The sequence below is a fragment of the Octopus bimaculoides genome, chromosome 2 (genome assembly GCF_046866305.1).
Source record: "Octopus bimaculoides isolate indiv1 chromosome 2, ASM4686630v1, whole genome shotgun sequence".
NCBI lineage: Eukaryota > Metazoa > Mollusca > Cephalopoda > Octopoda > Octopodidae > Octopus > Octopus bimaculoides.
In genome coordinates, this window is record NC_142929.1 from 75,707,632 (window position 1) to 75,724,166 (window position 16,535).

At 34.9% G+C, this 16,535-nt stretch overlaps 1 protein-coding gene across 13 annotated transcripts in view; it reads right to left on the reverse strand.

Moving 5' to 3' along the window:
- The window catches only part of LOC106873354 (E3 ubiquitin-protein ligase NEDD4-like), a 352,751-nt gene that overhangs the window by 15,921 nt on the left and 320,295 nt on the right, over positions 1-16,535 (reverse strand). For 12 of the 13 annotated variants that reach the window (XM_089347030.1, XM_089347032.1, XM_089347029.1 and 9 more), the window contains 7 exons: positions 11,789-11,896; positions 8,875-8,994; positions 7,789-7,843; positions 5,269-5,321; positions 3,921-3,986; positions 2,357-2,463; positions 836-958 (listed from right to left, as the gene is read on the reverse strand). In XM_089347030.1, coding sequence (XP_089203156.1) covers positions 836-958; positions 2,357-2,463; positions 3,921-3,986; positions 5,269-5,321; positions 7,789-7,843; positions 8,875-8,994; positions 11,789-11,896 — 632 coding nt within the window. The remainder of the gene's footprint in view (positions 1-835; positions 959-2,356; positions 2,464-3,920; positions 3,987-5,268; positions 5,322-7,788; positions 7,844-8,874; positions 8,995-11,788; positions 11,897-16,535) is intronic. The other variant, XM_089347033.1, reaches the window with a different exon arrangement.

The following is a 16,535-nucleotide window of genomic DNA, read 5'->3' on the forward strand; positions in this document are numbered from 1 at the left end:
AGAAACATCACAGTAGCCATGACTTTTGGAAGTCAGTGTTTTCATGCTCAGAATTGTATAAGAATAGATTAAACTACTCATGTCAGTTATTAGCTGTTAAGGTATTACCTCCTTAAAAATTCCATGCCTCCCAAAATTCACCAACAAAACTCCTGACATGTCTATGCATTCTTTCCTCTTAGAATAGCCAAATTTTCCACATCAAACAATATAGTCTTAGACAATACAAAAGGAAAACAAAAGATGGTCATGTCTGGATTGCTTTTGATCATATTAACCTAAGACATTGGGAGACACAGCTGTCAGGTCAAATCAAAGAACAGTGGGTGTTAGAGATGAAATGCCACAACACTGAAGCAATGTTGCATTGAAAACTCACCTAACTTACAACAACCAAGGAAATAAAAGTATGATGTAAATCTTAGCTATATATGGTGTTAGATGTGAGACACATTGGCACAGCTGTTTTGACACATGACTGATCCATGTTTTAACATTTCTTTCTCTCCCTCTCTCTATTTATATGCATGAGCATCCTATGTTTGTATGCATGTGTAATGTCTCTCTCTTACTTTCTCTATGTATATTTCTTTGCATGTGTATTTGTTTTAACCTCCAGTAGTAACATGTACAGTTACCAAAATGGCTTGAACGTCCAGTCAGCTTTGCCCATTCATCTCACTCTGGTGTTGGATCTCCATCATTCAACAATGAGGATCCAATTGTTTAACCAACTGAATCATTACGTAAGTGGTTGAGCATTCCACAGATGTGTGTATCCTTAACATAACAAAGAAATCTGAATGCTAAAGGGTTAAGAGAATTCAAAACTTACGTAGCTGAATATTCAAATAACCCATAGTAAGGGTTGAACATTTCTTTAGAGAGCATATAGAACCATTCTCTGGCAACACCGCCATAATCTAAACCGACTTCACCATCAAATTCAATCCATAATCTGGTAAGAAAAAAAAACGTTAACATATTAGAGATAACGAGAATGTACTTATAATTAAACACAGTTTCAATATAGATGTCTTGTGAAAATAGATTCTAAAAAAAATTGGTGAATAAAGATGGATGTTGATTCATATTTTTACATGTTTTTCTATGCTAACAGGAGTTAGATGAATATACATTTAGCGGAGACAGTTTTTTTTACAGTAGGATTTCTTATCATTATTAATCACTAATTTTCCAAGTAAGATACTTTTCAATCCACTCAGCTTTGAAAGTGCACATGATGTGCTGACAGGGAGGCACACAATGTCAAGTGATTTTCCGGGGAAGCTACCACTGCTTGACAACTAGTGTTGGTGTGTTTATGTTCCCATAACTTAGCGATTCAGCAAAAGAAATCAATCAAGTGAGAAGAGCTGAGGTGAGGCCCCGAAACTAGCATTGGCAAAAATGGCTGGATGGCTCTTGTAGCCCCGTGTTCTTTTAAAGGAGGAACAAACTAACTAATTAACTCCAAATATGATAATTTCGGTAGTTAGAAATTAAACTTCAGTCACCAGAATATATTTCAAGTGTAAATATGCAAAATAAAACTAAATTTTGAAAATTTATTTACTGTGCAACTCAAAGTTGCCTGATCTTTTAATGTACATGGAGCCTCATTTATTACTAATCAAGGATAACACTCTGTTCAATTGTGAACCATGTTACACTTATTAAGGATTGATCTGTGATAACACAAGTCAGCAATCAGAATAAAATTCTACTTATAGCCAGCAGCCATTCACAAAGCTCAGTTACCAAGAATGCACTGACTATCACTTGTGTTTACATGACTCTTGCAAGGCTGCATATTTTTTTATATAGATTTATGTAATTGTACCCATCGACACAGGACCAGTGAGTAGAAAAAGTACAATGGCACCTGATCCTAACAAATGATGCAGGTAAGTGTATTCTCTCCAGGAAAAGGTAGAGATCATCATCATCATCATCGTCGTTTAACGTCCGCTTTACATGCTAGCATGGGTTGGACGATTTGACTGAGGACTGGTGAAACCAGATGGCTACACCAGGCTCCAATCTGATTTGGCAGAGTTTCTACAGCTGGATGCCCTTCCTAACGCCAACCACTCAGAGAGTGTAGTGGGTGCTTTTGATCAAGAAAATATGAAATGGTGGAAGCTTTACTGCTGTGTGCAGCGAGTTTGATGTCAATGAATTTACTTTCATCCCAATGTACAATGTATGTGGATATGGTTCATTTATCACTGTTTTATGAAACCAAACCTCTGTGATAAATGAGAATAGATGTACTAATTTTGAAAAAAAAAAAAAATAAATAAAAAGAGGTTTGATTAAAAGAAGAAGTAAAAGTTTATAGAAATAAACAAACCTGGTTTTAAGTAGATCTACTTTCTTCACATTCATTATGACACGGAAAGAATCTTCAAATACGTTTGACCGTGATATTTTGATATCAATTTTGTTCGGAACATTGACCTGAAAAAGAGAACATTAACATGTTACTATCAGAAAAGGTATTACATTAATTCCAGTTTTAATTGATGCAGTGACATGTCTAGTGTTAGTGGTATAATACATACACACAGCCTGTGACATTTCAGCAAATGCTAATAAGAGTAACTAATAAAGTTTTCTAATTTGGGCAAAAAGCCAGCAGTTTTGAGCTGGGTGGATTTAGTTGAGTATATCAACCCAAGCACTAGATTAGTACTTTAGTTTATCAATCCTAGAGGGATGAAGGGTAAAATTGAACTCAGTGGAATTTTAACTCAGAATAGAAGAAACCAGAAGATATACTGTAATTTTTTCCCAATGCTCTAACAATTCTTATCAATCTTCTGCCCAAATCTTCGTACAAATATAGCAGCAAAAGCTGTATTTACATATAGACAGAAATATTTTTATATATGTGTCAAAAACAAACTAAGGAAGGAAACATTTTCTAGTGTTTGTGTGCAAGTTTATTTGCATATCAGACATACTGCACAAAGTGATTTTTTATGTGTGCATTACAGGAAGTTTGTAAATGCAAAATTTGTATCCTGTTAGAGTGGAATTCAGTTCAACCAATTCTTTTACATGATAATGTATAAAAGTAAGCCATGGCCTGTGTTAGTGTAATAAATATTCATTACACCTGTGTCTGAGTCCAATTCTCACCAAATCTCACTTTGTCTTTCATCCTTTTGAGAGTCAATAAAGAAAGTAGCAGCCTAGTGACTGGGATAGCTTACTCTTCCTCCATCCATCACATTGTAGATGCTCCACAAAGTCAAAGGGGTTAAGCCCTTAAGGGTATCTATGTTTAATCACAATTACACAGACATTTAAAGCAATTAACAAAAGTATGGTCCATGCTACCATTTCAGAGTGATGGCTGTAATATTCTTTTATTAATCTTTATGTCTGATATATAACAATATTTATAACTTAGATTCTAATAAAAGTTGGGATGGTGATTATTGTTATTGATAAAATCAGGGTTATATACAACTGATGTTGGAGAGGAACAAATTTGTCAAGCAGTTGGAGGTTGTTTGTAATTTGTCATAGCATTGGGTACTCGAAACACGAACATAAGCACCCACACACCCACGTACACAATATTCAAGGCAGATGATAACCACCTGTTTTCCAAAAAATAGTTTGTGTCCAAACCAACGAGAAACCGAGTAACGCGTTTGAGGGAAGAATTCTCTCCCTTGTATCTCCATTTGCGATGATTAATATTTTGCACAAGACCGCTTTATCATTTTTTAAGGCAAAAAGCTTTTGTTGATTAAATTGATTCAATATATTACTGGTACTTATTTTATTGATTTAGGAAGGATATTTAGCAAATGTGACTTGGGTGAGATGGCAAGAGTGTAAAAGTACAGAAGAATCTCCTTAATTCAATTCCTAAGGAAGGGCAGAAGAATAATATAACTTACAGGTTTGCGAAGTTTGGATCGGAAGTAATCATATTTTCTTTTATAATCCCGAGAATATGGAACTGCCTACAAAGGGTAAAAAAAGAAAATAAAAATTAAATTAAATTAAATTAAATTACAAGAATGATTAATAGTTTGTACTTGGTGTCTTCATAGCAAATTATTTTAAATAGACTGAATCTGAAAAAGATTTTAGCCATTGATATACACTATACAATGGCATTGATAGGAGATAAAATGACAATGAAAACGATTGAGATACAGAGAAGTGTAAGAAAGAGCTGTAATAGTTCAACAGGCTTGTATTGCTCCATATCTGATTGACACTCACCAAAATTAAATAGTAATTAAAACAATGAATCACAGAAAGTTTTAGGCAGGAAGTTTCCTTCATTTACTTCAAGAAAACATTTAACAAGAAGTTTGCTTTGCAAACCATATGAATTCTGGGTTCAGTTCCATTGTATGGCACTGTGGACAAGTCTCTTCTGTCACTTTATGCTGACAAATCCCTCGTGAGTGGATTTAAAAGATAGAAACTATGCAAAAGCCTTCCATATTTGTGTGTGTCAGCACATGTATGCATATGGATAAACATTAATCTTGATATTTCATTAGTCACTACCCAAGTAACTGATGTTGACATTCCAACCAGTCTGCACTGTCAAAGACGTGTGGAATATGAAAATCCTTTGCCTGAAAAATCAGGTGAGGATTGATGACAGGAAGAGCACCCAACCATAAAATCCTACCTCAAAATCAATTCCTCATCCAAACATGACTAAGTAGACAATACCATCATCATGCTAATGTCCATTTTTCCATGCTTGCATTGGTCAGATGGAATTAAATAAGACAGATTTTCTACAACTGAATGCCCCTCCTATTGCTAACCTTCACTATTTCCAAACAAGGTAATATTTCCCCCATCGCCAGAAATATTTTCTGAGAAGATTGGAAACAAAGGACTCCACTTTGATGATGATGACACTTGTTTATAATTACCCAGTAAGGCCAAGACAAGGAGACACAGACACATGCATATATAATGGATTTCTTTCAGTTTTCCATCTACTAAATCCACTCACAAGGCTTTGGTCGACTAGGGGCTATAGTTGAAGGCACTTGCCCATTGTGTCATGCAGTGCGACTGAATCTGAAAACAGGTGGTTGGGAAGCAAATTTCTCCCCCACACAGCCATACATGCACCTACATTGAATACAATTGCCCTGCCTGATGCATCAGGATTTTGGCTGACTGAAAACACTGTAATATCAGACAACACTATTTTGGTTAACCTGCCATACCTTAATAAATGAAATAAATGTTAAAAGAAAATATACTTACTGGACCTCCAAGCTTCTGCAGTCGGGGATCTTCCCACATTGTACTTCTGGTATCTGGAAGAAAACACAACATGAAATAACTCAAGAATAATACAGTATAAAATGGGAAACAGATTCTATTCTCTCTGTCTGTTGTATCCCATTATATAAAATATATATATATTCCCTTACTTTGTGAATCACATTGACAAAAAATAATAAAACATTATTTAATAAAAAAAATACTAATGGAAATAGAAAAATATCATTTTCATTTAACATCCACTTTTCTATGCTTGACATTACGTACACAAGAATGCTTTGTGCAGTTCTCAATCTTTCTTAGCAGCAACAACTTACAAAACAACAACAGCATGACAGTCTTCCTACCATCACCTCAAATAATCAGAGAAAAAAGAATATGTTATGCAGGACACTGCTGGAGAAGCAAGAATGAAATATTGAGCAATCTCTTTCTCTGGAAACCCATGCATGGACATACAAAAGAGCGTGTATGAATTACTTAGTGGAAAACACTGGATATCAAGTAAACGATATGAAAACTGCTATTTTAAGATGAAGGCGTCTGGCATGGATGAGTTGTATTGGTCTAGGTAAGTCCCCCAACCAGATGGATATAGATTTTTATGTTTGCATGCGTCAAATGGAATTCAATGAGGCAGATTTTCTATGACTGGATGCCCTTCCTGTCACCAACTCTTACTTATTTCCAAATAAGTTAGTATCTCCCCATAGCTATAGCTTTTTCATGGAAGACTGGATTGCTTATATGACAGTGATGCTCACTTACAACCATCACAAGATGCCAAAACAAGTGTGTGTGTGTGTGTGTGTGTGTATACACACACACACAAAACAGGTTCCTTTCAGTTTCCATCTACCAAAGCCTTGAATGGATTTGGTCAGCTCAGGGCATAGATGACATATGCTCAAGTTGCTATGCAGTGGAACTGAACCTGAAACTATAGGGCTAAGAAGCCCATTTCTCAACCACATGGCCATGCCTGCACCTATTAAATATATTTTTTTATTCACTTTAAATGGCGAAATATCTTAAAATATCTATTAGAAACTTAGAATTAAAAGTAAGATGAAGAAACAAGAAACCTTAGAAATAAGGAGTAGCATTTTGTAAGTCATAATTTCATATCAATTTACTTTGAGGCCATGCAATTTTACAGACATCAACTTATAGGATCAAGTAGCAGAGAAATAACCTTTCTTGATATATAGAAAAGGAGTAGGTATAAATTCCTTATGGAGTACCCAGTGCAAACTATGGACATGCAAGAAGAGTAGTGATATCATAGGCAGGTGAATAGAGAAAGACTTTTATGCAGCAGATGTCAAGTAAAATAAATACTAAGAGCACACAAATACATCTTTCTCAAATGCCAGGAAAGATGTTCTGAAAATATAAGAACCAGAATAAGAATAGGCTAGAGAAAGTTCAAAGAACTATTACCTCTACTGGTAACAAAAGACTTTCCTCTCAGAGTGAAAGGCAGATTGTATGATGACTGTATACAAACTGTAATGGTATTGAAATGTGGGTCCTGAATGCAGAGGACATATGAAGACTAGAAAATAAATAGTATGCTCCTTTGGATGCGCAACATAAGAGTGCATGATCAAAAAGATACAAATGTGTTGAGAGAAAAACTGGGCATAAGAACAATCAGATGTAGTTTACAATAGAGAAGACTGGTGGTTTGGTCATGTGATGTGTTTGGATGAGGACAGCTGTATAAGAAAGTGCTGATCATTTCATGTGGATGGAAACCCAAGAAGACATAGGACAAAGTAGTGAAGGCTGATCTCAAAATTTTGAGCTTGCCAGAAGAGATGGCAAAGTATCGCATGATTGATGATACAGAGTGCTCAAGAAGACTCCTCAATCACAAAACTGAGGTTCTGGAATGCACACAATTGGGCTCTTCACCAAATTTGTCCTAGTTAAACCTTCTCCACTCCATTATCTCTCTATCACTCCTCCTACTACTGCAATATTCTGCAGCAATTAAATGAGAGCAGAACTACATATTTCTGTGCTACCAGTTATCTCTCACTCTCCAAAGAATCACTTATTCTTGACAGCCATACCTCATTCTTACCCCTGTCTTATATCTACCACTGATCACTCTCACCAAATTCAGTCCATATACTTTTGACCACTCCATCCCTATCACTAAACATCTCTCACTCTCCAAATACTCTTGCAACCTTTACCCTACCTCTCATCCTTACCTCTCATCCTTACCCTATCTACAATTTTATTTTCTACTGCTCTTCACCCTTTCTGTACTGCCAGTCATCACCTTCTCTCCCGAGTCACTTCCACTGACATCCATCCTTCAACGCAACATAAAGAATCTTGAAAAGGCACTCAGTTCTTAATTTACAGACTTCAAAATATTTAGCAGCAAAAGTTATATTGCCAATGGATATCTGCCTGAACCAAAACCACTTCACCAAGTATTCTACTTGGTTTTGTCATATACCAAACACCTAAAGTACTTACTATGATCTATATAAAATACTCTGCCATCTGTGTGAATACGTTCTTCCCAGCCAGGCTACAAAATAGAAGAAGAGTATATATATATTTATCCATATATTAAAGTCAGACAGACAACAATTAACAAAGTGAGATCATAAGGCAATAAGGTAACAAGGTAAATCTGAAGTTTTATACTGACATTGTGTGAAGTAACTAAGATGGATACATTAAAACAATAGATAACTGTAGCATGCAAGAAACTTTATAAGAATATACTCTGCCGCAAGCTAACTATAGTTAAGTCTTGTTGTTGCAGAGAATTAGTATAATAATTTTACATCCATATTCCATGCTAGCATAAGTTGAATGAATCAACAGAATCTGACAGCTCAGACAACCATGCTGTGTTCCACATAACTTAGTTTTTGTAATGGTTTCTATGGCTGGATGCCCTGTCTAACACCAACTACTTTGCACAGTGTGTGTGATGGATGCATTTTTTAACATCAGCACAAGTGAGGTTGTCTTGTCCTTGGCAAAACCTAGTGTCCTCTCGACCCTACATTGTCTCTGCACTGAAAATAAACTTAATTGCTGAATATCACTGAAAACTCCAAGAGGCTAGAAATGGTGTTTCCTCCCTTTTATACAAGGATATACGCTACAATTCAGGTGAAGTTAAGATTAGGTAATATCACTGTCTAGTCACAATGAAATTCTCATAGAAATGGACCACAGAGCTTATTCAGCTAGAGGTTGTGGCCATGCAAGAACACTGCCATTAGATTATGTAAAACAAAAAAAAAAAATTAAGTTTAACAAATTAAGAATGAGAGATGGAGTAAGACTTAGATTTTCTTTTTTAAATTGAAAAGGAAAGATTGAAATAAGATGAAAGGACTTGAAGTAGTTTATTAATGACAACTAAAACTTCTAGATTGAAATATTTATATCGTCAGTGACAACTAAGAAATTATACATAGTTTTGTATTTTAAAACTAAGATAAAAGTATTTAAAAATTTACAGTGGAAAATCAATGGGTGTGAATCTTATGGTGGATTACCAACAACAGAGAAATCAATGTGATATTTAAGACAGTTACTTACCGGCAAAGGTCCAAGATTATTTAAGAGATCCTCATTAGATGACGATCGTACAAAAGGTTTAGGAGCATCTGGTGTAGCTGCCGTTCTTAATGAATTTGAACGTGTTTTCCGTGGATCTTCCTTAAAGGCAAATAAATAAATTAGTACAAAAACGAAAACAAGAAGGAAGGCTGTAAAACTGTGAAATTAGATGTAATTATATCACAAAAGATTACCCCCCACCTCCCAGTATATGATGATGTAAAGCTAAATGTCTAGGTTCAAATTATTTTCTTGTACTCCAAGAAATTAACATTTTTCTATTTGAGGACCAACACATCCATTACTTTTTATATGAAATTAGCTAAATGGCTGCAGGTACCATCTAATTCCAACTTTCTTTAAGAAGCTGAGCAAAATGACACCCTAATTGTTGGTTCTTCAATATATTTAGGATATTCATATAAGTATCTATAATCCTCATCAGTTTTACATCAGCTTTTCCATGCTGACATGGGTTGGATGGGTTGTCATAATTGATGTCATTTGGTTAATCTGAGATTTAAATATATCTATATTTGACTTCAGCCTTTGGTTTTGTACCATAACTGGTTACCCACATTCTATTTTTAACCTGATGAATATAAAATGATTATAAGCATTTATCAACAGAGTTAATATGTATGTAGAAAACAGAGAACCGATGTTTGTTAATCTTTTTGAATAATTACTCGAGGTGTGTGTTAGTTAGGGCTTTGCACTCCGAATTGTAAAGATCATGCTTTTGATTCCTGGACATTGTGTTCTTGAGCAAAACACTTCATATCATATTGCTCCAATCTACTCAGCTATGAGTTCCAGCAATAGCTAGGAAATTAAATCCTGTCACAGACTGGTGTCCCATTCAGATAGCAGTGTTGTCATCTCAGTCACTTTCACACCATGAAAACCAGGTTATACCCAGGCCTTATGAATCATAAGACAACCAAGTCTATTTGAATAATTGCTGTAAGAAGAGAGATGTCATTGCTAACATGTGAAATAAACAAACATCATAGGAAGTATTTGTGATGTAATTCATCAAACAACAGTAGGACAGATACATAAACTGGTGCCTAGTATTTATTCCTGGAGAGAATCTAACAAGTTAAGGCAGTAAAAGAATATGATAAAAATAGTGCAGGATAAAAAAAGAAAAAATAATGGTTGTGTTGAAGAATAGTTTTTAAATATAAAAGTGCAGAGGTTGAAGAAGAAATACTGTTTTAACACTGGAAAAGTTTAAAGGAAAAATGAACTCTAATGTTTTAGAGAGCACCCTTCATTTAACAAGGATCTATTTAAAACACTATAATTCATTTCTATTTTGTGAACATATTACACTGTGTAACATGATTTTTGTCCTTGGGTAATAACTGTTATTTCCTATTTGCTTACCACTAGAAAGTATGAAAAATTGTTAATATTTCTTTCAAACATTGCTTTTGTTACATTTATTCAAACCTCCAAAGAATACCTCTCAACCCATGGCTATGGTACTCCCCCACTAAAGGGACATGCTCAAGTGGTTAAGGTCAAGCAACTGACAAGCAAATCTATGGTACTGAGCAGAATATTTGCTATAATGATATTTCTGCTTCAGCAACTTAGCATTGAATCTGTCTGAAATGTAATTGAAAATAGGTCGGTCTTAAAACATTGACGTCCAAGTCACAAAAGCAAAGTTTGAAGGAAATAGTAGTTATTTCATCCGATTTCTAGATAGAAGCAAATAGGAAATAACACTTACTGACCACAGACAAAAAACAGATTTTTTTACATTGTAATTAACTTATTTTTGCAATACAGACCACTGCTGGGTCTTTTGAACTCTAAAGGTAGTTGTTCTTTTTTTTGTTTTGTTTTGTTTTTTTTCCAGTTTAAAAGGAAAGCTTACAAGGAAGCATACAGCAGGTTTGGTTTGGTGAAAGAAGCAAACAAAATGGAAGCATTTGAAGGATTTCTAGGTTTTCCAACTCTGGAGATAATCTATAAAGATATATTTCAGTTCATTTTTCATTGATATAATTAAACCTAGTTCTGTTTTATAACTACTATAGAAATAGTAAAGTCACCATTTCAAACTGTGATGGTATCACCATCATCTTGTGATATTATCTAATGACAGCAGGACCTTAACATTGTCACAGCTAATACAGGAATTTGTCAAGGTATTAAACTCAAACCTAAATATTAATAACAGTATTTATAAAACCCAAATGAAAACAAAATTAGGAAAAAAGGGCCCATCCCAGATTTCTGTTTCATAATTCCTGCTGTCATAATAAAAAGTTAAGCTGTTGACATGAAATAACCGACAACAAAAAAATAAAAATGAAAAATATATTCCATTGAGAGGAGAATGTAAGTAGAGAACTCAAAGGTGAATGTTACTGAACCTATTGAACAATCATCCATTTTGAATTGAACTTGGATGGAGAGGGTTGGAAAGTGAAAGAGAGAGAGAGAGAGAGAGAGAAAGGAAGATATTCATTTTATAACATACTCCAAAGAATGAAATACTTCTCATCTCTTCACAAGAAACTAATTTACATAAGATTTATTAAAAGTACAATAAATTAGAAAAGCTAGAACTGAGATTGAAACCCAGTTTTAGACACTAGGTCAGCAGTTTTCAACTGTGGCTCTCAAGGCTGCTTGTGACCTTTAAGCATCCCTCCAGCAGCCATCAACGGTTTTTCTCTCTATAAATATAATTAATTCTTCTTCAATTGACTTGTGTTTTACTTGTCTTTGGTGCAGCCCTCTGAAAAACATCTAGGTTTGGGATCTTGCCTGGATATTAAAAAGGTTGAGAAACACTGCACTAGATTGTCAAGTTAACCATAAATAAAAACAAAAACAACTTTAAATATCTAACAGTCTAACAACTTACCCAAGTTGTTGTTCTTGTGTTATGATCAATGAAGAATGGTCGAGAGTTTGGAGCAGTTGAGGTTGCCCAACCTGCAGGGAGAGGTTCCTCACTAACATCACTATTTGACTGCAATCAAACAGGAGAAAGAGTAACATTTCCATACTAAATAGACTAACAATTCAGTCTTATACTGTAAATGGGATATTGTCATTATTTGTGATAGGTGCAGGGATGGTTGTAGCTGTGATTAAGAAGTTTGCTTCCCATCCACACAATTTTAGGATCAGGTTCCACTGTGTGACACCTTGGGCTTATATCTTCTGCTATAGCTCTGGACTGAGCAAAGCTTTGTGAATGGATTCAGTAGACGGAAACTCAAAGAAGCCCATCGTAATACACACACACACACATATATATACACATGTGGGTATATACATGTGTATTTGTGCATTTCCTTGTCTTGACATTGTACAGTGGTTGCAAAAGAGTGTCACTGTCATACAAGCAGTGTCATTCATTTACAATATTCTGCAGAAACTTCTCTGGTAATTGGAAAAATATTATCCTGCTTTAAAACAGATGAGGATTAATGACAGGAAGGGCATCTAGCCATAGAAAATCTGCTTCAATAAATTCTGTCCAACCCATGCAAGCAATGAAAAGTGAACATTAAAATGATGATAATTATGCGATACAAAATCACATTGTACAGTGGTCCTTCATACATGTGCATGCATGCACATACACACACACAGATATAATATTTCGCAAACATAGGATTTATATGTGAGCTTAAATAAGTTTCATGTTCAGAGAGTACAATAATCAGACAGGCTTGTATGGTTGCTGTGTACTATTCTGCAATTGTTCATATTAGTAGCACACATTTAAATCCTGTGTTAAATGATATTTATCTCTAACTGGATGGAGTACTTCTTTGTTTGTTTGACCCAGTCCAATCTGTAAAGTGGTTAATGTTAGGAAGGACACCCAGCCATAACAGCTATGCCAAAACAGACAGTGGAGCTTGCCATCTTCTAGCTTGCCAACTCCTGTCAAGCCATCCAACCCATGCCAGTACGGAAAACAGACGTTAAATGATGATGATGATGGTGTGTGCATGTGTGTGCATGCGCACACACACATACACACACTACAAAGGACAAAATCTTTTCTGCTAACTGAAGTCACATCCGAGTTTTCAAAATTAATTCTTGATCAATTTTACCAACATTATTTAAGAACAGATAAGTAAATATTCAATAGCTCTTTTAGAAATGTGAATATATTTATGTTTATTGTCTGACAGGTTTTCTGCTAACTGGGAGGGACAGGAGTGATATTTTCCATTGATAGTTCTTCGAACAATCTTGAAGTTGGCATGGAATCAGAAAACACACACCTCCACACATCAAAAACCAGCTAATTCAATATCATCATGATATGAAGAAATAGTGAAATATCAATGTTGTATTTTTGAGATACAATACTTGGCATAGCCCAGTGGTTAGGGTGGACTGAGCAGTGCTTGTCTCCTTGAGCAATACACTTTCATTTCACATTCCTTCAGCCTACTCAGCTGTATATGAGTTACAGCCCCATAGTGATAGTGCAGCTATTTTTCTCTTCCAGCAGTGACATTTTGGATGTTCTGCTGAGCCAAGAGGCTTATTTATGTCTGCTTATGACTATGCAGGCACCAAAAACAATCGGTGAAAGAATGGTATATTCTATCAGATCATACACACTTGCAAGCAACAACTTTGCACTCTTAGCTTTCTATTCTTGAATTCCTGGCCCAAATACTTAAATACTTATTACCACAAATTAATTAGCAATTCCTCAGACCAACAGTAATTAAACAATCTATTTTCTTACAGACACACACAGATGCCATATTTTATTTCCTTTGACAAGTCACACAAATATTCGAATTATAATAAAAGAAGACATCATCACTCAAAATTTGCTAAGGTCAAAACTATGGCTAATTCAGATGTTATAGGGACAGATTATATATAACAAAATTATGTATTGGCTCAAACACTTTGAAGTAAATATCCAAGTTCTCTTATCCCATCATCATGTAACAGGAACTAAAGGGCCCAAAGAATGTATTGTGTTCCTCTTTTTTTTTTTTGGCATGCTCTTCTTAATACCAACCACTTCACAGTGTACTGGGTGTTTATTTCATGGCACCTGCAACATAGAGATTGCCATGCAGCCTGCAATACTAAGATCCTTTTTAACTGAGTGGGGCAGCTGTGGAAAAGAGAAAGGTAGCTTTTGGGGTGAAGAGTTGAAGTGAGGGAAAAGAGTCCACAATAGGTTTTTTTTTTTCTGCTAACTCACATTATAGAAGGGTGAGAGTGTAACTAGAAAAAGATAAAATAGTGGCAATGGAGTGTCAGGATGGAACCTCAAGATACAAAGGTCAATATAAAATGCCATTCAAGGAAATATAATTGAAGAACTAATCCAAAAACCAATATATTTTGGTAATTGTTATTAGTCTGGACAAAAGTGCTTTGCATTGGTTGATGATGGGAAAGGTTCTCTGATTTGAAGTGAAAAATGCAGGAGCTATTTTTCTTTGACATTTCAAGGTATTCAAGACAATTTTTAGGAAACATCAGTTGAAAGCATGTGAGAGGGGAAACTATTTCAGTTGTGCATTACAATTCCGAGGAATGCATTGAGCAAAATAAAAAATATACATTTTAGTTCTATTACTTCAACAGTTACTATCATTAACAATTACAATAATTATTACAATTATCATCATCATAGTCAGAAATATGTAAAATACCATTATGTGGCAATGAGCTCTCAGAAAAACAAGCTTGTCAACTAGTTTCAATAACCTGATTAATTTGGTAATGTTGTTCCTCTAAAAAAACATTAATAATAATGATAATAATAATAATTTATGCACACAGACAGAAATTTTAGGGGCAATGTTAGTTGATACTATCAACTCTAGTACTTGACTGGTACTTTATCAACCCTGAAAGATGAAAAGTAAAGTCAACTTAGAACATTAATTTGAAGAAATGCCACTAGGCATTTTGTCTGACATGCTAACAATTCTGCCAGTTCACAGCCTTAATAATTTTTTTAATAATTATTAAAAAAATTAATAATAATAATAATAATAATAATAATAATAATAATGGTTTCAAATTTTGACACATGGCCAGCTATTTTAAGTGGGGAGGTAAGACAGTTACATCGACCCCAGTGTTCAAATGGTACTTTATTTTATCAACCCAAAAAAGGTGATAAGCAACATTGACCTGAGCAGTATTTGAACTCTGAATGTAAAAAGCCAGTAGAAATGCCACTAAATATTTTGTCCAATGTGCTAACAATTCTTCCAGCTCACTACCTTAATAATAATAATAATCCTTTCTACTATAGGTACAAGGCTTGAAATTTGGAGGGAGGGAGCCAGTCGATTAGATTGATCTCAGTACACAAGTGGTACTTAATTTATTGACATGAAAGGCAAAGTTGACCTCAGTGGAATTTTAACTCAGAACATAACAACAGGCGAAATACCACTAAGCATTTCACCCAACGTGCTAAAAATTCTGTCAGCTTGCCACCTTTATTATAATAATAATAATGAGATTATTATATACACAGTGCTCGAGTGCACTACAGAATTATGTAAGAAGAAACCAAAGAGACAGAAGAATGTAAAAATGCCAAGCAGCAGCTGATGAATGGAGAAAGAGAAACAGCTTCAAAATATAAATAAGGAGAATACTGCAGTGAAAGAGAAGAAGAAAAAGCTGTTACTGTGATTACCATTGTTATTCCATAGTGGTCAACTAACTTACCACCTCTACTGGGGTTGACTTAGTGTAATGAAAATAATTGCTTTCTCTATAAAAGCAATTATCATTTTTATTACAATAATCATTATTAGAATAAATCTTCAAATTTATACAAGGAGTGGCAGAAGAACCTCCCTTAGCTTTTCCTGCTACACCCTGCCACAAATGAAGTAACTTTTGCTTTCAAGATGTCCTCGTGGTTTTGGCCAGAGTATGCCATGCACTTACTGTTGAGATGTTTATCAAGAATGGTGAAACTAGAATAGGTTTCTTTGGGGGTTTTTCCCCCACACCCTTATATGGGAGGGCAAAAGAGTTATGATATTTTTGCCTTTCCTGCTAGTGTTAACAGACTAAATGAAACCACTTCAAACAATAAAACTGGATCAAGGGCTTATATATGTAAAGCACCTGCTTTGTAATTAATTTAAACCAATTCCAAAACCAGTCAGTAGAAGTAGCAACAGCAGCAGGGCAACCAGACCAAATGATTTGCTGTATCTAATGTTTGAACCTTGTGGTTCTGACTTTAATCCCACCAGTGCTGATCTCTCCTTGCATCTACTCAAATAAGTACCAATATTAAGTATGATACAATAGTTAGAATTTAGGCACAAAGCCAGCAATTTTGAGGAGGAGGAAGTTTGTCTTTAACCATTGACCCCAGTACTTGACTGATACTAATTTTAGCAATCCCAAAAGAATGAAAGGCAAAGTCAACCTCAGCAGGATTTGAACTCAGAATGTAAAAGATGAAACAAATATCACAAGGCGTTTTTAATTGATGTTCTAAAGATTCTGTGAACCTGCTGCTGTAATAATAATGTTTCCAAATTTTGGCACAAGGCTAGTAATTTCATAGGAAGGAATAAGTCAATTACATCAACCCCAATTCTCTACTGCTACTTATATTATTGACCCCA